A 24,100-nucleotide genomic window follows, 5' to 3' on the forward strand; every position below is an offset into this window, starting at 1 on the left:
ATCTGAGGCAATAACTTGCATCCGACAAAATGCCTGTATCGAATATAATAAATATTAAAATAAGCAAAAAAGAGTATTTATATGTGCTGTCACCTGAAAGAGAATAACTTATTCGTTTTAAAATAATTAAAAATAAAAAGCAGTGGGACTGAAAACAATGGGCTCGTTTTTCCTCGTGTAAGCATCACAGGCCGCATGCATGAATGTAACACGTCAGTCCATAATAGCACCTCAAGGAGAACGAAAGCTAATCGATCGGATCCAATTATTTTTAAATCAAGATAATACGACTTTCCGTATCACGAAAAATGTGTAATATCGTATAATTAAAGATAATAAAATTTAAAACAAGATCATTATTTACATATTCATTTCAAATCCGTCCATAAACCATTGGACTTCTTCCTAATGGCATGAGATTCCTTGCTTTTCACTTCTGTGACATCGCTAATGCCCTTTTGTAAACGGACGGGACGTTTATTTTTGAGCTCTTTTGGTTGTTTTCTTATTTTGACCCCTTTTGGTTGTTTCCTTTCCTCATTCCGTTGACTAAAACACAAAAGAAAATGAACTGTTGAGCATCGTGAATAGCACCCACACCGCATTAATATCGTGCTTGGATAAACACTGCCATCTTTTTCCATTTATTTATTTTTTTTATGACAAAAAAAAAAAAAAACAGGAAAGGAATTTGCAAGTATCCATGTAGGAGAGTCGAGAGATCCGACAGTCCGAGTCCATTAGGCCTTGCGCCAGCTTTTATCCAAAGAAAATAATTTCATTTCTTCTTCTTATTAATGTCTGTTTGTAAAAATTAAAATTTTCAGGGGGCCTTTCCGTTGTGCAAGGCGCCGCTTCTTCTTCTTCCTCAGCCAGTTGTCTGCCACCCGTAATCTCTCGGCCTGAAACCGAAACAGCCACGCGCGCGCACCCACTCGCAGAGTCCAATTTAACACTCTCCAAAATCTTCATCTAAATCCTAATCTATATAATCCTCTCCTTCGTCTTGTCTTTTCTTTCCAAACTCAGATTCCAAACTAAGCTAACCTTCCCGCACTCTATGAAAGAACTCTCTCCCTCTTTCTCTCTCACTTTCAAGCTCTTTTTGCTCTTCAGCCCGACGATGTACAGTTTTCCTTCAATTCCCAGTCTACAAGACTAGGGTTTCGCGGTCCAAGATTCCTTTTCATCGGATCTCACCCGCTCGCTAGCTCTTAAAAATGTTCTGGTTCAGTTCATTAACCGTGTTTACTCTGTCATTGAAAATTAATGTTTATTTTATTGATAATCCATGCTAAATTTTAAGCAATAAATTGGCGATTCTTTGTGGGGATGTTTTTCTTTTGAATTCGTAACCATTGTTTGCGTTATTTGATATATAATATTACATCAAAGCGGAAAAGTGTTAGCGTTGATCAGTAATGGTGTCTCCCAATGACCCAATGGAATCCTTTTTCAATTCGGTTCAAGTTGTGAAAGAAGCGCTTTCACCCCTTGAATTGGGCATCCGCAAAGCTGCGAAAGATCTAGAACAGTGCTGGGGTGGAGGCCTTAAGAACAAGGGAAACTGTGTTGAGTTGGTTAACCGAGTAAGTGTTGATGATAGGAATTGCAAGGTTCAGATCTCTGGTGTGAAAAAGAAGAATGGCCATGGTGATGAGAAAAAGAAGGGCTTGTCGATTAAGGTTCCAATTAAGGCCTTCTTGGGAATATTTTCGCCAAATATGGGAAACGGGCAGCTGGTCGAGGTTCCCGATAGAGGTTTGAAAGGGAGGGATTTAGGTAAGGAGGATGCTCGTTCTTGTATGAATTGCTTGCAGTTTGCAGTCACCTGGTCTTTGTTGCTGAATAGTTTCGTACAGGCGTTTCCCAGCCCTTTCAAAACGGCTAAGAAGCGGTTTCAAAAATCCGGCGATAATGAAAACTTGTGTACTTGTATAAAACCAAAGGTTTCATGTGAACTGAAACAAAGGCACTCTAAGGGACCACGCTTTGGAACATTTCAGAATCAAGACAAACATGTCTCGCCTGAGTGCTTCATTGGTTTTATTTTCGATCAGTTAACCCAGAGCCTTCAGAAGTTTCATCAGGGTGCGCAAGAATATGATCATAAGAGTTGCGACACTTCTCTGCCTTCCTCTTCCTCCAATTCTGATCATTTCAGGGCACTTACTAGTATCTTGGAAGGCCGAAAAGCAGATGTAAATGGCTTTTTAGGAAACTTGAGGTTTGCTAGAGTGGGAGGTGTGCCGTCGAGTGTAGTCGAGGTGACTTCTTCGGTAAATGAAGAGGGTGGTGATAGTGTTGCGGCAGGGAACGGCAAAGAAACCGGAGGCACCATACCGCAGAAGATGGCCAGTGGTATACTTAGTATTCCTCTATCAAATGTCGAGCGCTTGAGATCCACATTGTCCACTGTTTCGTTGACAGAACTAATTGAGCTTGTACCTCAGTTGGGGCGTACTACTAAAGATTATCCCGATAAGAAGAAACTTTTCTCTGTCCAGGATTTCTTCAGATACACAGAAGCAGAAGGTATCGTATTTGGACTATCCTAATAACAAAAAATGGAAGTTTCTTCAAATTTGATTACACATTTGTTTTTGGGGGATATAAATTCATGACATAAGTCTTTTCATCCTGGTAGATGGGTCATCTTGTCCTTGTAGTTGTAAAAACATAATGCTATATTGTTGAAGAGCTTACATATAAAATGCTGACCGATACTGATGTGTCTAGCCATTCTCGTGGAAGGTAGCATCCTGAAAAAATAAAAAGGGCAACAATTTTGGTTCTTTTTGGAACGATGAATAATTGTTATTTTAATAGCAAGAACATTTGCATTTGGGTTGATTGAAATTAAGATCCTGTTGCATAGAGTATTAAGTTCCTTGCGTGTTTTATTTCTCACATTCCTTATTTATCTGCAGTGGGTCATTGATCACGACATCATGCTGTTAGATATGTATTGATGAATATTGCAATTTTGAGGTTAATATACCTACATTGTAATTTTGTCTAGCATACCATGGCGGTATAATCAGTGATATGATATCAATGCATTGTCAATTTTAGGCTATTCTGGTTATAACTGGAAATGGGATCTAAAAGTTCTTTCTATCGACACAATGCTAGAAACATCATGTGATCATAAAATTTACACACCTAAAATTATAGCAAGCCATCACAGTCAATCTGTGGATCAGCTGACCTGATCCGATTTAATTGTCATTCTATTCACCATAGGTAGATTTTTTATTACGTTTATGGTGGTGAAAATAGATTTTCACTACCCCCTTAGGTTCTTGTCCCCAAAATAGATCCCTGGCCTTGTTTAATTTATATAAAAGTGTGTGCATTGCTAAATTGTTGGTAATGTTGACTGGTGTTTTGTGTGGACAACAGTCAGTGAAATATAGGAGGTGCTTTATGCAAAACCACATGGTATCAAGAATAATTTACAAAAACTTCTCTAAAGTTACTAAGGGCATCCCCATCGGTTCCCCAAAGCACCATATTCCCCATAATTTGAGGTTTATTTTGGGGTTTTGATCAAAATGTCTCCCACATCCGGATCCATATTTTAGGGAAAAGGTTTAGGGACTAAACAGTAAGAGCATCCACATCCCATTCCTTATCCTCATCCCTATAATTTAACTCAAAATCACATTTTCTCAAAATTTTCCCTAAATTTTATTCATCTTTCAAAAACCTCCTGCATCCTATTCCAGTATTCCCCATCCTTATCTCTATTCTATTAAATAATATTTTTTTATTACTTTTTTCTTTCACTTCTATTTACAAATTTAACTACTCAATATTTTTTCTTATTTTTTGAACTATTACTCTAGTAAATATTTTAAACAAAAATTTAAATTATTTTTTTTGTGAATATGAGAATATTTTTAAAATTAATTTTTTTATATTTTTCGTAATTAATTAAATTATTTTTAAAACTATTATTTAAAACTATGATAAATATGAGTATGAGAGAAAGTGTAGATGATTGAAAAATTATTTATTTGATATATTAGAATAAAATATTGATAAAAATAATTTAGGGAATGAATAGTGAGTCCCCAAATATGGGGACTTACTGTTTAGTCCCTAAACCTTTTCCCTAAAATAGGGATCCGGATGTGGGGGATATTTTGATCAAAACTCCAAAATAAACCCCAAATTATGGGGAATATGGTGCTTTGGGGAACCGGATGAGGATGCTCTAAGTCCCCATATTTGGGGACTTACTATTCATTCCCTAAATTATTTTTATCAATATTTTATTCTAATATATCAAATAAATAATTTTCCAATCATCTATACTTTCTCTCATACTCATATTTATTATAGTTTTAAATAATAGTTTTAAAAATAATTTAATTAATTACGAAAATATAAAAAAATTAATTTTAAAAATATTCTCATATTCACAAAAAAGTAATTTAAATTTTTGTTTAAAATATTCACTAGAGTAATAGTTCAAAAAATAAGAAAAAATATTGAGTAGTTAAATTTGTAAATAGAAGTGAAAGAAAAAAGTAATAAAAAAGAATAAAAAAATATTATTTAATAGAATAGAGATAGGGATGGGGAATGAGATGTAGGAAGTTTTTTAAAGATGAATAAAATTTAGGGAAAAATTTGAGGAAAGGTGATTTTGAGTTAAATTATAGGGATGGGGATAAGAAATGGAATGTGGATGCTCTAATGGAAATATAAATAGGGTATACAAATTATCCATCACTGTGGGTGGAAGAAGAATCAGCCATATTGCTTTCTTAATACCATTTGAGGGTGCAGTTTGTTTTTCTTTTCAGTGTTGGGTGGGCATGTTGGTTATACACTCTTTTCGGCATTGGTTCATTTTCTTAATATGATTTGAAGATACCCCCCATTTATCTAAGTTTTTGGAGGATAAGATGCTTTGCGTAATGCAAGAAAGCAAATAAACCAAAATTGGTATGGTTTTTTCGTGGCAATTATTAAAGCATCATTCCTTCCTATTAAGAAGGGATATATATATATATATATAATTTTGTTTAGAAATTGATTGACATTTTTAATCAAGCGTATTGATTTTTATAAAGTTATTGCTCTGCTAATGCAAGTCAGGCAGTAAGTAAGTCAGCAGAGAACTATGTTAAATTAAAAAACGTGATCGATGCAGTTCAATACAAATAATAAGATATTGCGCTGGACATAATCAAATAATTTGTATGGGAGAAATTAATATTAGTACAAGCATTAAAAGTTGAACCAAAGCTACTTGTTTTTCCTTTAATTGTTTTTGGTAATCAAGAAGTTTTATTCATAGAAGTAGGCAAAGCCAAAGTACACAGGAAGTATACATGAGAATAACCTAATTAGAGTTTACAATAGAAAGTAGAAGATCATGGACAATAGAAGTTTTTCTTTTTTATTATAGCACAAAATCAGAGAAGACCCTGTGATGATAATGGATGTTGTTGTTTTTTTGGTAGTTAAACATGTACATCATGACTCGGAAAGTTCCTTTATACCATTTTTAGGAAATATTTTTTATTTTTTATATTTTGTTTGGTGAATTTCCTAAATAGCACTTTTGAGTAGTGACAGACAAATAAATGTTTGGCAGTAGTTTCTTAGCAGCACGTTCTCTAGCTTTGAGTGGTAGGACTATGATATCTGCGAACAGTCCGAGATGGGTTTGGAGAACCTGACGCTTCTGTTATGACCCGCAGAAGCCTCTTTGGCCGCAAAGGACATAGCCAGTTGCTCCCAGGCCACCGTCAGCTCACCGTCGTCATAGAAGGGACCGATGCGCCGACCATGGGGCTTGTTTTTTGGAGCTGAAAACGACCGCGGCTTGTAGGCCCAATGGCACAGGGGTGCCGTCCGCACCTAGCCTAATCGCGGGGGTAGCTCCCTGAAGCACCTCATCTTCTTTTAGGTCTCTTTGAGACCTTATCCAGGGTTCTTTGCACTGAGGTGGAGGAGGTAGATGATTCTTCTCTGGATGGGGGGTCATCGGAGGTAGGGTCACCTAACGGGTCAGATTTACAGATTGTTTGCAAGGAGCTAGGGGCTAACACTTTGTCAATTGACTTGAGTGAATCTGAGGATGTGCCTAGCCCTCTCTGCTCGTTGCCACCAGCAGGTTCATGGGCTGATTTGCATCCGGAGTGCGTCCTCCAGAAGGTTAACAATATACGTCATTGATGGGGTATGTCTTGTGAGGGTTTTGAGGACCAAATGCCAGCTTTATTCATAGCAATTCAAGCTGGTCAGCCTTCTCTTGCTAGATCTGGAGGTAAGAAGGATAGGGAACTTAAGAGATTGACCTGTTCCATTAATTATGATGCATGGGAGGGTAGTGTGAGTAGGGGGAGACATAGGGTGAATCTTGGTGATCCATGAAGCCCAAAATTATCGCATGGAATGATTGTGGCTTGAATGACCTGAACAAGCGTCTCTCAGTAAAGAACTTATTGCGGGAATGGAAGGCTGATGTTATTTGTTTTCAAGAAACGAAATTAAATTTTATTGATAGGCACATCATTAGAAGCTTGTGGAATTGCTCTTGTGCAGGATGGACCACGCTTGCTTCTAAGGGTGCCTCAGGGGGTATTTTGGTGATGTGGGATAAGAGAGTAGTTAATTTTGTGGAGGAATGCATTGGAGAATTTTCAGTAGCTTGTTCTTTCTCGGATGTGGACGATGGTTTTTGTTTGGGCTTTGCAGGTGTTTACAGGCCCAATGATGACAGTGGTAGAAAACTTCTCTAGGATGAGCTGGCTAGCCTTTGCAGTTGGTGGGATATCCCGTGGTGTATTGGGGGTGATTTCAATATCACTCGGTTTCCAAGTGAGCAGTCCGAGGTTTCTAGCACGTATTCACCCATGGCTGATTTCTCCTCACTCTTGTTTGACTTAGACTTGGTGGATCTCCCTTTGGTAGGGGGAGACTTTACTTGGTCAAACAGAAGGGCTTGGTCGAGGTTGGACAGGTTTGTTGTCTCTTCTTCTTGGGAGGCCCACTTTTCCACTTTATGCCAAAAGCGGCTTCTTCGGTTTTGCTCGGATCATTTTTCCATTTTCCTAGATTGTGGGGGTCTTCATGAGGGACGGAGATACTTTAAATTTGAAAACATGTGGCTGAAGGTAGATGAGTTCCTTGAGAAAGTTAGTGCGTGGTGGGCCTCTTATCAGCTCACGGACACTCCTAGTTTTGTTCTTGCTAGGAAACTAAAAGTTTTGAAGCATGATCTAAGGAAATGGAATTTGAAAGTCTTTGGGAACATCAACGGCTAGCGAAACAAATTATTTTTGGAGCTGCAGCAAGTTGATGTGAAAGAGGCGGCAAGGGCATTGTCGATTGATGATAGGGCAAGAAGATTGACTATTGTTGCTAAACAAAAGAAAATTACTCTTATGGAAGAGATTTCGTGGAGGCAGAAATCACGGGCCCTTTGGTTGAAGGAAGGGGATAGGAGTACAAAGTTTTTTCACAGAGTTGCCAACTCATCATAGAAACAACGCCATAGAGGTCCTTCATGAGGAGGGCAGGGTCTTAGTGGGTAGAGATGCAATTAAGGATCATATTGTCTAGTTTTATGATAAGCTTTTGACAGAATAATACCTTTGGAGACCCAAGGTAGACGGACTAGTCTTTGATTCCATTGACCACACAAGTGCGGCTTGGTTGGAGAGGCATTTTGACGAAGATGAGGTGCTTGGTGTGCTAAAAGGTATCAACAAAGATAAAACCTCAGGACCAGATGGCTTTCCTATGGCTTTCTTTCACGCCTGCTGGGATATTATTAAGGAGGATCTCATGAAGGTTTTTATTGAATTTCACTCATTTATGAAATTTGAGAAGAGCCTTAATGTCTCTTTCATTGCCCTTATTCCCAAGAGGGCAAGGTCGGTGGAAGTGAATGATTGCCACCCCATAAGCCTGGTATGTGGGGTTTACAAGATCATCTTCAAAGTTTTAGCAAAGCTGTTGAGTGGAGTCATGGGAAGATCATCTTGAAGTCCTAAAATGCTTTTGTGAAAGGAAGACAATTCTAGACTCGATCCTCATCGTCAATGAATGCTTGGAGAGCAGAGTCAGATCCGGCATTCTAGATATCTTGTGTTAATTGGATATGGAAAAGGCTTTTGATCATGGGAATTGGGATTTCTTGTTGTATATCCTTGGTAGGTAGGGTTTTGGAGAAAGATGGTTCTAGTAGATAAAACATTGTATCTCAACTATCAGATTCTTTGTCTTGGTCAATGGCACTCTGGAAGGCTTCTTCAACAATTCTCGAGGTTTGAGACAAGGTGATCCTCTCTCCTCACTCTTATTTATTCTTGTAATGGATGTGCTGAGCAGAATACTGGAAGGGGCGGTGGATAGGGGTTTCATCTTGGGTTTCTCAGTGGGCGGTTCTCCGCATGGAAGCTTGACAGTTTCCCATCTTTTCTTTGCAGACGATACTTTGATTTTTTGTGACCCAGAATTGGACCAGATTTGCTCCCTCAGAGCACTTCTACTTTGCTTCAAAGTTGTATCTGGCCTTAAGGTCAATTTAGCAAAGTCGGAAGTAGTTCCCATTGGCTCGGTCACTAACTTAAGAGAGGTGGCTGCCATCTTGGGCTTCAAGGTCTCATCCTTTCCTATGAAATATCTTATACTCCCCTTGGGGGCCCCTCATAAATCTAAGATAATGTGGGAAGAGATGGTTGAGAAAATTGAAAGCAAACTGGTAGGGTGGAAGAGAATTTACTTGTCTAAGGGGGGGAGAATCACACTTATTAAGAGTACGTTATCTAATCTTCCAAAGTACTTCATTTCTTTATTCCCTGTGCTTGCAAGGGTGGTGAATAGACTGGAGAAGATTTTCCGTGATTTCTTATGGGATGGGTTAGAGGATGCAAAAAAATTTCACTTGATCAAATGGGATAAAGTATGCACCCCGTTGTTTTGCGGTGGGTTGGGCTTAAGAAAATTTCGAACCTTCAATAAGGCACTTCTTGGAAAATGGTTATGGCGGTACCATCTTGAGGGCAACTCTCTTTGGAGGAATATCTTAGATGCCAAATATGGAAGTGTCTGAGGATGATATGATTAGTGTCTGGGGATAATGCGCATCAGGTTTTTGCATGATATTTGATGTGGGCATGTTGCTTTGAAAAACGCTTACCCCTCTCTTTTCAGGATCGCATATGATCAGAGTTCCTCGGTAGCTGATAATATGTGCAGTACTGCTGATTCCATCCACTGGTGTGTGAGATTCTCTAGAGCTGCCTAGGATTGGGAGGTGGGAGCCATCACTGACTTCTAAAATGTGTTATATGCGATGAAGTTAAGGGATGGAGGGGAGGACAGCTTACTATGGACATGCACAGGGAACAAGAAATCCTCAGTATGTTCTTACTACAAGCTGACGACCCACTCCTTCAATGTCTTCCTGTGGAAGAGCATTTGGAGGAGCAATGTTCCCCTCAAGGTAGCTTTCTTCGGATGGGTGGCTTCCCATGGCAAAATACTGACTATAGACAAGTTAAGAAAGCGTGGACTCTACTTAATGGATTGGTGCTTCATGTGCAAACACAACAGTGAATCTGTGGACCACCTTCTTCTTTATTGCGAAGTAGTTAAGGTATTCTCTCAAGGCTTGGTATCGCATGGGCTATGTTTAGGAGGGTGATCGATTTATTGTCTTGTTGGCAAGGGATAAGGGGAAATCGCCAAATAGCTGTTGTTTGGAAGATGGTACCTTTATGTTTAATGTGGTGCAAATAGATCGAAAGAAATGGATGCTGTTTTAAGAATAAGGAATGCTCTCCGGATGGTTTCAGGGCATTTTTCTTTCATACTTTATTACTTTGGGCATCTTCTATTGTATTAAATGAAATGAGTCTTAATGACTTTTATGCTACTATCCGTAGCACTTAGTTTGTAACTAGGCTCTTTTTGGATATTCCTTGTGTACTCGGGCTTTGCCTATTTACGTGGATCAATAAAATCTCTTTTACCTATATAAAAAAAAAAAGGACTATGATATCTGGTTTTGCATCTTGAGGACTTCCAAGAGGATTGATGTTATTTTCACCTAGGGGTGACTGCAAAGAGACTTTTGTTCTTGCATTGGTTTGCTAGCAAAGATTCATTTCCTTTGATAGCAGAACTAGCCGGTTTTAAATAGTAAGATGCTTGATGTCTGAGTCCTGTTAATATCTTAGAAAATAACTAACACTTTTGAGTGACGACACAAAAAAAATGGATGTTTCTATATAAATGAGTTAAACTACCTATTGAATAGAAAACTTATTAAGCCCGAGTCACGACAATGAATAGCTGTTGTTTCCTGTTTAGTCAACACGACCCTTGATAGATGTGGTTTATTAGTAGCTTGTTTGTCCTGACCTTTAGGCTGTGTTTGGTTTTTAGGATTAGGCTCAGTAGGATTTACATCTTTTGGAAAGAGGTACACTTACTTCAAGGTTTGGCTACACCAAGAAGACAGAAAATCAGGAGGGCGGGGGAGCAGGGGTATTATCTTATAAGAAGATACAAAATCTGGAATAGATGCAAGTGTTTGGGGCCCTGCCAGCTAAAAAGAAAAAGGATACAAGTGTTTGCTTTGGATATGAATCATTTCACTTATGCTGTGCAGAGTTTGGTTACTTTATCTGGGGGAATAAGTACGCATTGCGTTTAATTTTCAAAAATGTTCCCTGGTTGCATCTAGTCCTAAAATCAGATAAGCCTCAAGTGAAAAATTGGATGCTTGGGAAAAAAAAGTAAAGACTTTATACAAATTCGGTCTATTCACAGGGGTTGTTTCCAATAGTTCTTGAATGTAACATGGGTCAGGAACAGAAGTGGGGCTGAGAGTTGTGAGCTGCTTATTGGATGCAGTACAATTGGGGTGTCTTCTTTACAATGCTTAACTAGATTGGGGTTTTGTAAAGGTATTTTTTAATTGAATTGCTATGTATACTCTCTCGTTTTAAATTGCTCAGCTTCATATCCTGTATGTTTTAGGTTCATATCATGTTTTGAAAAGGCCCAGAAAGGAATAGATACAGGGAAATCATTTAGGTGGCCAAAAGTGGTGACATGGAAGTTAACCATACTAAAAAAAAATTCTGTGTTAAACGTATTTTTCCAAGCTCCTAATGAATTTTGGTAATACATGGATTTGATGATCACCAAAACAGGCATTATATTAGTTATGAATTACTGTATTTGATAAGAGTCACTTTTATTCCTATTTCCTTTCATAGCCCAACATGATTTACCATCTCTAGTTCTGACTTTCGGGATTTCCTAATAACCTTATTTCCTTTCGATGATAGTTGATTTTATGTATATGTCCAGATGTCTTATCCTCTATAACCATTAATAATAATCTTATCTTATGTTTTTAAAAGTATACACCTATCTTAAGCTGCACAATCTTACAGGAAGGAGGTTTTTTGAGGAGTTGGATAGGGATGGCGATGGCCAAGTAACTTTGGAAGACCTTGAAGTAGCATTTCGAAACAGAAAATTGCCACGAAGATATGCTCATGAGTTTATGCGCCGCACTAGAAGTCACTTATTTTCAAAGTCAGTTGGTTGGAAACAGTTTTTGTCCTTGATGGAACAGAAGGAACCAACCATTCTTCGTGCATACACTTCTCTCTGTCTGAGCAATTCTGGGACACTGCAAAAGAGTGAAATTTTGGCATCGCTGAAAAATGCAGGGCTTCCGGCAAATGAAGACAATGCTGTTGCTATGATGCGATTTCTGAAAGCAGACACAGAAGGACCTATTTCTTATGGACATTTCCGAAACTTTATGCTTCTTCTTCCTTCTGATCGGCTTCAAGACGATCCTCGGTAAGGTCAATTTGATTATCTCAAGAGAGTATTCAGCACCTGATATAGTTTTCAGCATGCGTTCATATGAATTTTTCTGTTGATTTGCCCTTGGTTCAATCAGAAGTATGAATTGCTTATCAAATCTATAGTCTGACTCATAATAGTTGAATGACTGATGTTTTGTTCATTTACACATAAAGCTTTGTTATATTTGCTCTTTTATATGTTTGTTGTCTTGAAATTGTTACCGTTTTATCATTTTCTTGCTGTTCAGTACATAGTTTATGGAGACTGAAACTATGGAATAAAATTAGAGTTGAGGCGGAAACAATTAATCATCCATAGGATATACAGTATAGCTATTTTATTCCTGATAGGACTACCATTTCAGATTTTTCTTAATAAGTAAGGGACTGCTATGTCAAAAATATTTCAGAAATTACTAGGTTCTAACTGATTGTAATACGTACAGGAGTATCTGGTTTGAAGCTGCAACTGTTGTTGCTGTCGCACCTCCTGTAGAAATACCGGCTGGAAGTGTGTTAAGATCTGCATTGGCAGGAGGCCTTTCTTGCGCACTTTCTTGTGCTTTAATGCATCCTGTCGATACAATAAAGGCAAATTCTTTTGCTTAATGATTTGTGGTCATGCCTTGGAAGTTGGCACTTCTGGCCAAACTTCAGTCATGTACTGTATATTTAATTTTAAGGACTATTCCCGTGTACTTGCATTTATTAGTTTTCTACAACTGAGATGTTGGTATAGGTTCCTTTATTAAAATAATTGGACTTTGGGGTTTTCAGACTCGGGTACAAGCATCAACACTGACGTTTCCTGAAATCATTTCAAAGCTTCCACAGATTGGAGCTCGGGGGGTATATAGGGGTTCAATCCCTGCAATCCTTGGACAATTTTCAAGGTTATCTTATTTTTTCTTCTCCCTTTTGTCCGTAATATTCTTGTTCTTTTGGCTGATGTGTTCACTTGACATTGCAGTCATGGTCTGCGAACTGGAATATGTGAAGCAAGTAAACTTGTTTTAATAAATGTTGCTCCAACAGTCCCAGACATTCAGGTAATGGTTATCTTTGTAACTTTGACTATTACAGAACTCTCTCTCTCCAGTACAGTTTAAAAGAAAAAAGATTTCGAGAATTACTTTGTTGTTAATGTAAGGGACAAGCAACATTAGTCCATTTTATAAATGATAAGAGTTAGGTCTTCTTAAGCATGAGATGTCCATTCTGTCCCGTCATTCAGCTCCGAGTTAGTCATTTAAGAGTTACTGGAGGTTGACTTAACTCTTTTAGTGTACAATTGTCATCAATTTGTTGTTTCGTAGGTATTGAAACACCTTGAGATGGACTGTGATTTGACATAGTTCTACTTCTTACAGTTCATAAAGGTTGTTCTACTTCTTAATGGTCTTTAGTGTGTGTATTTGACTCAAAGAAAATGCCTAATTTGTGGTGTTCCCCATCTATGAGAGCATTCTTGTCCTAGGTTAAATCTCCTTCAGAAGATGATTGGTTTGACCCATAAAGCATATGTTCTAGAACTATATTTATCTTAATAAACTGACTTTTGAAGCAATTGTATTGCTTGGGATTATTGATTACTCAAAGCACGTCTTTACACGCGTCTTTAACTTATGTGGATGTCATTTATGCCGTCAATATTATAGGCTTATATAAAGTTAAGGAGATCTACTTTTTAACCATAATAATAAGATTGGACTAAAAATAAATATTTTGTTGAACAAAGGTTGAAGAAGTAAAGTGCTAGCATAACAATTCCATCCGGTTAGTTTCTGCGTCCTGAAAATGTTGATGCACGTTGTAAATGGTGACCATGCTGTCATCATGGTGCTTGAACTTCTATTTTGCAACTATTGGAAGCAGGCTGTTTTTTTCTGTGTGCATGCATGAGCACACTTAGAACATAAACAAGACTTAGATTACACGTGCTATCAGACTTTTCATAGCAACTATTCCTTCAGAGGAGGAATTCTGGTTTATGTCAGAGGTGATTGATGTACTTACAAAAAAATTCTTCGACTTGTTTATAATGATATTGTTTTAATTGATAAATAAAAAAGTTACCATGTTCCCATGTTGTGTAGGTCCAATCTCTCTCATCATTCTGTAGCACATTTTTGGGAACAGCAGTGAGGATCCCCTGCGAAGTACTAAAACAGCGGTTGCAGGCTGGCATTTTTGACAATGTGGGAGAGGCTATTGTTGGGACTTGGCAACAAGATGGTCTTAAGGGTTTCTTTCGTGGGACTGGTGCCACTCTTTGTCGGGAGGTTCCATTCTATGTTGCTGGCATGGGGCTTTATGCTGAATCCAAAAAGGTGTGGGGTTTAGTCATAGCTGGTTTTTTTATTCACCTGCAAACTAATGCTGCGGGTGCAGAGATGCCAGGATTATCTTTGTTTATAGGGTTTGTTCGTTGTAAACTTCTTACTATATCTGTGGCTGAAGGTATTCCATTGAAACCAGAAAATGACCAACTCTTATTTACATTGGTACTGTAGAATGATTGGAGGGTTTTACAAGATATGAAGCTATACGAAAACATGACTGATGGAAATTTAAGAACTAATATCCCCAAATGCATTTATATATAGATCCCCATTTATACTCCTTCTGGCTTTACCTTGAGCTAAAAGTAAGAAAATTAATTTGCCGTGGACACCAGATTTCAACCGAGATGATGAGAAGTCTCTAATGCTGCTGTTCATAAATGGTTTTTCTGTGATAATTGATGACGAAGCAGAAAAGGTCTGGAATTCTTTGAGATGATATTATGTCAAAGATAATTGGTGTGACCAGATTCTGTTTTATTTGTTGATTTGAATTTGGCATGCTTCTGAGGGACCATATGAAAGTCAATTGGCTAGTTTAGGAATTTGACAAATCCTGTTGGACGTATCCCATATATAACTGCTATCCTACATGTAACAGCAATGCAGATGTTTTCATGTAGTGTGTTGCATCTCACTTTTGTAAAAGACAATTGCTGACCAGCATGCTTGAGTGAGGTGTTGAATATTCAATGTATTGACTATTACGTTGGTCTTTGTATGCTGTTTTGAAGGTTGTGCAACAACTTTTGGGGCGGGATCTGGAACCCTGGGAAACAATTGCTGTTGGAGCTTTATCTGGTGGGCTAGCGGCTGTTGTCACTACACCCTTTGATGTGATGAAGACTAGAATGATGACTGCTCCACAAGGTCGATCTATATCAATGTCAATGGTAGCCTTCTCTATCCTCCGCCATGAGGGACCCCTGGGCTTATTTAAAGGAGCAGTACCCAGATTCTTCTGGATTGCTCCTCTTGGGGCCATGAACTTTGCAGGCTACGAGCTTGCTCGTAAGGCTATGGACAAAAATGAGGAGCTAGCAGGCGAGCAGATGTATCAGAAGAAGGTGGCGAGTTCTGGATAAAGTTTTGAAGCAAGAACAGTAGCATACAGCCTCCTCAATTTTTGCCTCATGGTAACAAGTTTCATGCTGCAGGGAAGTTTTGAGCTTTTTCCGAGCTTCTTGGTGGCACGTTCGTTTAAAATTATCATCTGCCGACATCTCTGCCCCCCTTTTGGGACCTTTTTTCTTTAGTTGTTTCAAACTTTTTGGCCTGTTTCTTGGTGGCGCAAACAGGATTTTATTCTATTCTGTATCTTGCTTACGGTTCCTGCAATTCTGTACATTTGTTGTGCAGTTAATCTATATCCCCAACCCCTCTTTTTGTGTTTGTTTTTCAATTTCAGTTCTCTGTATGATTAAGTGTACATATCTATCAATTCTGGAGCTTTATGATACGACCATATATGTCACCATTACATGTACCTCCCTGACATTCGTGAAGAACTAGAAATTTTTGGTGATGCATGGTGTTTGATCTTCAAAGCCAGCAGGTTTACCACAAAACTGAACGAGTTTACATAAGAATATATGACTTCGATGAACCATCTTTTGAAGCCGTAATTAGTCCATTGATTAAATGCTACATGGCCGTACTACTCCATACTCATTACTCGGCCATGCACAAGTAATTCCAGGAGGAATAGCCAACCAGGTTGGCCTCAAAAATGCTTTTAGGCATTTCTAGATGTGGATAATTTGCCAGGACTACATCTAACAAATTTTGTAATCATGGAGATGAATAGAAATCTTGATCCTTTAATCATCTTGCAGATTCAAATCCACCTTTTATACGCATCAAAACGAATGTCTCTGCACCGTACAAAGAAAACCCTATTTTTGACATGGTTTTGCCAAAGCTCAAACCCCCAAACCACAAGCAACCAGGTTACAGAGTAAAAGACGGTTATATTTATTACTCAACAAACATGAGATGAGAGAATATTGAGAAATTATGCCGAACTGAACAAGTTGGTGGAAGAATCAATAACCCCAGTAATCATTACGGATTTCATCATCGAACTTTTTCTTCAGCTCTGGATGCTTCTCAAAGTATTCGTTTGCAGTCATGGTGCTAATCTTTTTCTGTTGACATAAATGGAAAGCAGTGAGAAATGCATAAAATTTTGCGAGACTGAAGATGCTAAGAGCAGTTCTTTTTCTATTACCTTCATCTCTTGTACTTCAACAATTTCCTTTTCCAAACGCTCAGACTCCTTCAGGGATTTCTCTTCTGCTTCTTTCAATTCCACCAACTGTATATAAAGTCAACATCCATACATATCATATGCCAATATTTGTAGAGAGAGGAAGAGGGTGTGAAGCAATATGATTTTGTTTTAAGTTCTCACCAGTGCATCGAATTTAGGCTTGTACTGAGGAGTTACTGTGTCTACATACTTGGGGATCTCTATGCCTGAAAATTTGAAACAGTTTTTGTCATGAGTAAATTTGAAACAATTGAAAATTGGAATATGGATTAATAAAAACTCAAGAAAAGTTAACCACTTTTATTAAAAGGCGATTTCAAATAGACATGAAATACGACAGTATCTAGTGGGACAAATCATTTGGTATCTGGTATTTGAGACCAGATAAAATATATATATATATTTAGTTACAAATCAATTCCTGCTGCCTATATGTTCATAGCTAAACATACTCCAGATTCAGAAAATCTCTCAAGAAAGTCCTGTATACTTAGGCTATGCCTATATCTCTCATCAATAATATTCTTATTTATTGATCAAAAAGAAAATGTCTCGAGAAAAAAATTGCCTCACAGTAAACCTATAAGTCCCTTCGGAGTTTGATGCAGCTACTAGTTTACTCAACACAGTAAGTGCGTTAATCAACATTACTAATCAATCCCACTAACCAGAATTTTAATTGAGTTCAAGAAGGTTTCTCTGCTAATCTGGCAGTGATAATCAGCATCATAACAGACTTGCTTTGTGAAAGAAGAAAAAAAGGGGCCTCATACATATTCCCTAACATAGCCTATCGATTAACAAGCATAAGCTGTTTACAGTCAATTTGAGCTCCAGTTACAAGGATTCTCATTTACTTTCCTTCTTTTTTGCAGAGATGTATGCAAATAGTTAAGCTAAAAGCAAAAAATCAATATGTGGTACACCTTCATTGTATAAGAACTCTAAGGATGATGCAACTCTAATAACATTAAGTAGCCCCATAAAACTGACATATATGGTGGGTGCATTCACTGTTGAGTTAGAAAACATACTGTCGTAAGCCTCTTTGTACATATCCACCAAGCGAGATCCAATTCCTTTTCTATAGTACTCCCAATCTATGGGTTCAGGTTCCTGCATGAACCGAGGATCAATAGTTAGTTACATAAAAAATACAAGCCAATAAAATACCATTCTCATTGACAACTATCAATCTGAATGAAGCCACTTTTTTCTATATAAATTTAAAGCCACACATAAAACGCTCCTATGAGCTCCTACATGTCATACTTTTCAAGCATGCTCCTTCTTTGAAACATGGAGCATTAAACGTATAGCACTGCAGTCTACCATTATATAATTGTAGCTTCCAGTCATTACGCATTGTCAAGCCAACATTTTGTTTTCTTTGACGCCAAAAGTGGCAAAATTTGCGTTCCATGAACTTTCCAACATTTTATTTAACTATATTTCTAACCAATCAAACAGAACGCAACAAAAGTCGCAAAGAATACAAATAAACGAACCCACATTTTTCGTTCTATTTCCCAGAACTGTATTTCACCAAACCTTCACCAATCACAGATTATGCCGCTCTTACTTTCTAACACGAACCACCTGACCCGATACAACAAAAATAATTAAAGGAACTGAACAGACCCTCAACGAACCAAATTTATCAACCCTAAGTACAGCGAATCCAAGTCTTCCGAAAAAACACAAATCAGAGAAATCTCCGATGCATCATAAAGAAAATATACTTCACGATAAAATTAAAAAGGAATCAATCTAGAAATGACAAAGATTTAACGGAAATTACATAGATACCCACAAGAGAGATAAATGGAGGTTGATGGTTGTGTATGGACCTGACTGAATTTGGTCTGAAGGGTGGAATTGACCTCGTCAAATGCGCGGCGGAGAGTGACGAACTCTTTGCGAGCCTCATCGGTGACCAGAAGCTTCGCCATCCCGTCCCAGTCTATGGCCCTTGACGCCTTCAGTGCCACATCGGCGACTTTCTTACCCGCTCCGCTCATTTTCTTGCTCACTTCGTCGGAAAATCTCAGAGCTTAACAGACGGTTTGTGCTGCCAGATGCCTATCCCTGATAGTGATGCCCTTTTTGTTGGTAGTGGAGGAATGGCTGTGCTCTATTATGAGTCGGGCTGCAAATGTGGGTCTCTGTCCATTTAAGATTGGGTAGGATGGTCTGGTTGAGTCCAGCCCAACAAATTGTGGGCTACTTATAACAGAAGGAAACAAAAATTATATTATCAACCTCCATAAATATTTTGATAAATAAATAAATAAATAAATAAAACTCGTTCATATCTTACAAAATATGAAAAAAGTACAAAAATTATATCATACGAATTTTATATTTTCAACCTCTTTAAATATTTTGATAAAAACTTATCTATATTTTAACTTATGTTACGTATAAGTTAACTTGTAAACACATCTCTTATTGTGATATTTATTATAATTATATATAAAAATTAAATTAAAAAAAAAAGGAAGATAAATTCTCTTTTGGGACAAGCTCCCAACAGGTCGGGTGATTTCACCCACACCAGCCATGGAGGATTTGTCATGTAAGAGACCAAACTATATTTTACACCCACCTTTAGTAGATCACACTTTAGATCTCTTCCACCCCTCTCTCTCTCTCTCTCTCTCTCTCAAATATGCTATAGAGAATAGTTTGAAGGTCCCGAATCAACATTTCTATCACTGCATGTATTTTTTTTTTTTTTTGGTTGGGATGCAGAGTAATGCTATGTAGCTTGTAACTTGTAAGCATTGGGTTTCAACCTGAGTGGGTAGTGTTCATGTTTCTTGAATATAGTTTAAGCTCTTATTCTCTTAGAAAATTTTAGAATACTCTTTTTACATAGAGTTGGTGGAAATCTTTATTTAATTTTCAGAACATTTCAGTATAGAGTTTTGAAGCTTTGTTCTTAGGTTAATGGATTCAGGGCCTTGAACTCAAAGAGAGAAAATATTGATCGAGCTTCTAGCAGATTTTAGAGAGAGAGAGGGGAGGGGGGGCTTGTAGGGGCAAAAAGGGTGGGGTAGAGAGAGAGATGAGGAAGAGATCTAAAAGTATGATCTAGTGAGGTGGGTGTAAAATATAGTTTGGTAAATCTCTTTCTTTGCAAATCCTTAATGGTTAGTGTAAAAACGGTAAAATTACTCGACCTGTTAGGAGCTTGTCCATTCTCTTTTATACTAATTGATGAAACATGCTCAATTTCTCTTTGAATGAGCAATACAAAGTTGAACTAATTTCTGTTTTAGGTTTTGAGCAATAATTTCATACTCAATTATGTGATTGGTAAGGTAATAACCTTAAACATGAACCTGAACAAAATATTGGTTTTAGTTTGAATTCAACCTTGTGTTTGAGTAGAGAACAATGGTAACAGGTGTTTGAGTGGCTGGGCTTGGAATGTACAAGGATATTTGGTTAATGGGCCTGCTGGACCAAGTCTTAGATCCAACGTTAATTGTAATGTAAGGAGCGAGTTCAGGCCTTGGACCCAAGACTCGTGGCCATGGCTGTCGTGGCCATGGCTGAGGTACTAATTAAATGGACTTATTCCGAATATGTAATTTTTTTATATGAATAACATTAGGTAATAGTCTTAAATAGATAAATTTTGCATAAATCTTTTATAAAAAAGTGAATTTTATTAAAAAATAATAGTTTTTTATATACTTTTTAAAGGTGAAATCTCCTTTTTAACTTATATATTTAATCATTTCTCTTTTTATATGTAAATTTAGTCTAAATCTAATTCCTCAATCATATATGCATATTTGCCGGTGCCTGCATTTTCTTTTGCACGAAACAGAAAAAATACATAAAGGAGCGAGAATTATATAAATTTGCATGTCGAGAGAAGAGAGCTAGCTGCTATTTCTTATCTTAAAAATATCTGCTATGTACATATTTTAAGTGATTATTATATATTAAATATATAGCTACTATATTAGCCACTTAAAATGTCTAATATTTAACTGGTTTTATGCAACTTTTACATTTTTTTTTTAATTTTATTGATGATTTTGTAAGAAAGCACAGCGAAAAGTACCTCAAACTCAGTTGATAAAGTTGCTCCACAAGTTTCTCCAGATTGACAAATCTCAAGAGTTTCCACTTAGTGGTAAAGTATATTACGTAGTATAAAACTAGAGTAACACTTAACAAATACACAGCCTAAATACTATTTTAAGAAAGAACAAAAGAGAGAGAGATTCTCATTATTATGATAATTACCAAGGATCAAAAGAGCGGGAGCTATATATAGCCCCCTACACGGCTAGCCTTAAAAGCCAGCCTTAAACTGCCAATTAAATAGAAGTAACGTATGGGCTTTAAGCCATGCGTTAAAGCCATGTGTTATTCAGACCAGGGGAGGGATCTGCCCCATGTGGGCGCCCCTCCATTTAACAGATTTGTATACTAGTGGATGAGTAGTGTAATAGATTATTTTACTTTTAATAAGAGTATTAATGGGGATTGACTTATATATATATATAATTAGTTGTATATCATGACCCGCTAGGGGCGCCGTAGTTACTACGATAGACAAATGTAACGTCATTAAGCTTAGACTATGCGTATAGAAATTGGAAGTGAATGAGATATTACGCACAATATTACACTAATTACAAGAGGAAGAATTGATCAACTCTTTGGATATAGATATAAAGTCAATACATATGACTAGTCTTTTTGGAAGATTCTAAGTTTTGTTCAGATTGTTACAGGGGAACACTCGCGATACATTCTTGATGTACGGTCCTCCCAACCATATGACACATATTTACTATTGACTTTTTCAATCTTCAAAATATATATGTATTTATCAAAGGATAATGATAGGATGACTACGAAATGTGCCTACCAAATATATATGCACATTAGTCTAAGCTAACACGTGTAGGTGTGTCACAATCATGACTTCAGGCATGCATCTATCGAATATTTTCTTCTTAATTCGATCTCTCCGAAAGAATAACATCGTTGATCATGATCTGATCTCTTGCTAGCTAGAATATTTATTTTGATCGTTCGTATGTGGTACTGATGATCACCACAAATGATCATGACTCTTAATATTCTTAAAACTAGCCGACAATTTTAAAAAATTTAAAAACAATCTTAAAGCCGACAACGTTTCCAAAAGACTCTCAGAATTCCCTTAATTAATAGTCAGTCAATATAAAATTAAAGGTAAACAATTAGTTAGTCGAAGTACTTCTTTGACGGTGCATGCATAAACGACATAACATATATATACATATAGTCCGTATTTAACGTCTAAGCCTAAAAGCTGGCCCACTAAAAGTCTTGTACATATTCACGTTTTCACAATGAAACTAAATTTATAACGACCATAAAGATGGTAGCTAGTAATGGAAGCTTCGTGTAACATGTTTTTCTCCGTTTAGATTGGTATTGATCATGAGAAAGCTGGAAATTATAAAAAGCTATTCCCGTATAAAGATCAAGTACTCACATGCATGCTTGCAGCTAAAGACAAGATCAGGCAAACGTGCATTGTCGTTTGGAGAATCTACAACGGCAATGGCACGGTCGCCAGCAAACGTACGTCAAAAACTAGATATTTGACAGCAACATGCTGCTAACTGCTAGTTTCATGGACCAGAAGCGCTCATGAGTACTCACGAATCACGATCAAGAAGACATTGAAACTAGGAAAATGGTAATTACAAGACAAAACTAATTCTTTTTTGTCAAAGTACTATATGTGAACTGGATATCAATCTTGTGGACTTGTGTGCATTTCTGCAGGTTTCGTTGTTTGTAAGTAAAGTTAGTCCATGCATGTTCTAAAGATAGCGCAACGTCTAAAGTACAAACCGGCCGGCACACATATTTTGGTCTTTGGTCTTCCTTTTATATCGATTATTTCTTTCTTTCTATTTTCTTAATATCCTAACAAAGTTGGTCCAAGTAATTACCCCAATGTGGTTATGTTCAGGAAAAGTTGAAGTGTGGCTTAATCATGGCTTAGCATAGAAAAGGAAAATGCTAGTATGTTTGTAAGTTTGTGTCCTTATTTTGATCGTATTTATATATTTAATTTTTTATTTAATAGTTAAGAAATTGACTTTTCGTGTATTAATATATTTTTTATTTTTTAAAAATATTAATATATGTTAAAAATATATATATATAAAATAAATAAATAAATAAAGATGAGAATTTATACTAGACATACCCAGCTATCAAAGCTGAGCGGCAACATTAGCACCACCCGCAAAGAAAAAGGCTTTCGCCGACTGTCGGTATGAAAATGTGACCGACAGCAACTCATGATCTCTTAAATGTATAATTGTGAATCACGTGCATACAATCTAACATGGGAGCCCCCCGATGCATGCCCCTAATACGGTAATTAATATAAATATGCATGGATAACAGCAACTCTTAATCATGTGACCGATCGAAGAGAGATACATATGTGTTTTTATTTTTAAAGGAGTTTCTTATTTTTTGGGGGATTAATTATAAATCTTGAAACTATTTATAATGTCAATTAATTAAGCAGCCTCTAGATCGATGTAAAATATATAAATGCATTTATAAGATGTTATAATAATTAGAATTTATTTAAATAATGAGATGAAATGATTTTAGATAAAAAAAAAAAAAAAACAAACAATCAAACAAAACGGCTGAGTGATTTACAATTTAGAATTTGACCTTTGATTTTTCAATGTCAACTTTTGGAGGGATGTGACAAAGGATACTCTTGATGGGCCAGACGTTTGTTAGAACAGCAGTTCCTTTAGCCGGGAATATAACTGATATTTTAGATTCGATCCCATGTTCCCTGAAATATGTCACACCTACCATCAGATTAATTAATTATGAAATATCGTTCAAGATTCCTCCAATAATTGATAGAAGAAGAGGGATTCCTCCATCAATTTTTATGAATTTAGAAGGGAAAATTGAATGAAAATTTGTCTAGAACCAATATTTATGAATGAATTAGCTTGTTAAGTTTTTTATATTTTTTAACATAAATCTCTTCTTATATATATATATTTGGGAAGGGGTTTCAAACCCCAGACCTCGGGTTATCCTAATCAGACCAGAGATCTTTGACTTTAATATAAACCTCTAGTTTTCAAACATATTTTGATGATTATGGATTAATGATGAGATGATTTATAATTAATTTTTTCCTTAATGATCAGATTTTTTGGCTTATAAATAATTGAGAAATCAACTAATTTAGAACCTCATACGACTGCATGTAAAACTTTTACGTACGTTGTACACGTACATGGTCTAATTATAAACGCTGGAAATCATTCAATGTAATTGGTGCTGAGGTAAAAACGAAATCGAATAAATATGCTAGAAAAGTTGAAATTAAAATTGTAATAAAATTAGAAAATACTTGAAAGTTTGATAATTATTGTAATTATTTGAAAGTTGTATGGATATATTTTTATTTATTAATAATCTTTTTAAAATTTAAATTATGTACGTTTTGCGTTATCCAAAAAAACAAATTTCCTCAAATGTATTTTTAATTTATCTAAAATTAAAAAATATTTTAATATGTAACACTCAAACTTACTTTTAAGACT

The 24,100-nt window shown here is 36.6% G+C and overlaps 2 protein-coding genes across 2 annotated transcripts; one reads left to right on the forward strand and one right to left on the reverse strand.

The window, feature by feature from the left end:
* Nucleotides 1–703: 703 nt before the first annotated feature.
* On the forward strand, nucleotides 704–15,608 carry LOC122289666 (mitochondrial substrate carrier family protein C-like). The gene is made up of 7 exons (XM_043096862.1): nucleotides 704–2,535; nucleotides 11,439–11,856; nucleotides 12,311–12,455; nucleotides 12,642–12,757; nucleotides 12,835–12,913; nucleotides 13,961–14,194; nucleotides 14,941–15,608. The coding sequence occupies exons 1-7, from the start codon at nucleotides 1,422–1,424 to the stop codon at nucleotides 15,289–15,291; spliced, it is 2,457 nt and encodes an 818-aa protein (XP_042952796.1). The 5' UTR covers nucleotides 704–1,421; the 3' UTR covers nucleotides 15,292–15,608.
* Nucleotides 15,609–16,006: 398 nt separating this feature from the next.
* Nucleotides 16,007–18,586, reverse strand: LOC122289674 (ATP synthase subunit d, mitochondrial). Its single transcript, XM_043096874.1, has 5 exons — nucleotides 18,329–18,586; nucleotides 17,513–17,594; nucleotides 16,620–16,684; nucleotides 16,437–16,523; nucleotides 16,007–16,353 (listed from the first exon to the last, which is right to left on the reverse strand). Exons 1-5 carry the CDS (start codon nucleotides 18,497–18,499, stop codon nucleotides 16,252–16,254), a joined length of 507 nt encoding a protein of 168 aa, XP_042952808.1. The 5' UTR covers nucleotides 18,500–18,586; the 3' UTR covers nucleotides 16,007–16,251.
* Between the last annotated feature and the right edge of the window lie 5,514 nt (nucleotides 18,587–24,100).

The sequence above is a fragment of the Carya illinoinensis genome, chromosome 1 (genome assembly GCF_018687715.1).
Source record: "Carya illinoinensis cultivar Pawnee chromosome 1, C.illinoinensisPawnee_v1, whole genome shotgun sequence".
NCBI classification, from domain to species: Eukaryota; Viridiplantae; Streptophyta; class Magnoliopsida; order Fagales; family Juglandaceae; genus Carya; species Carya illinoinensis.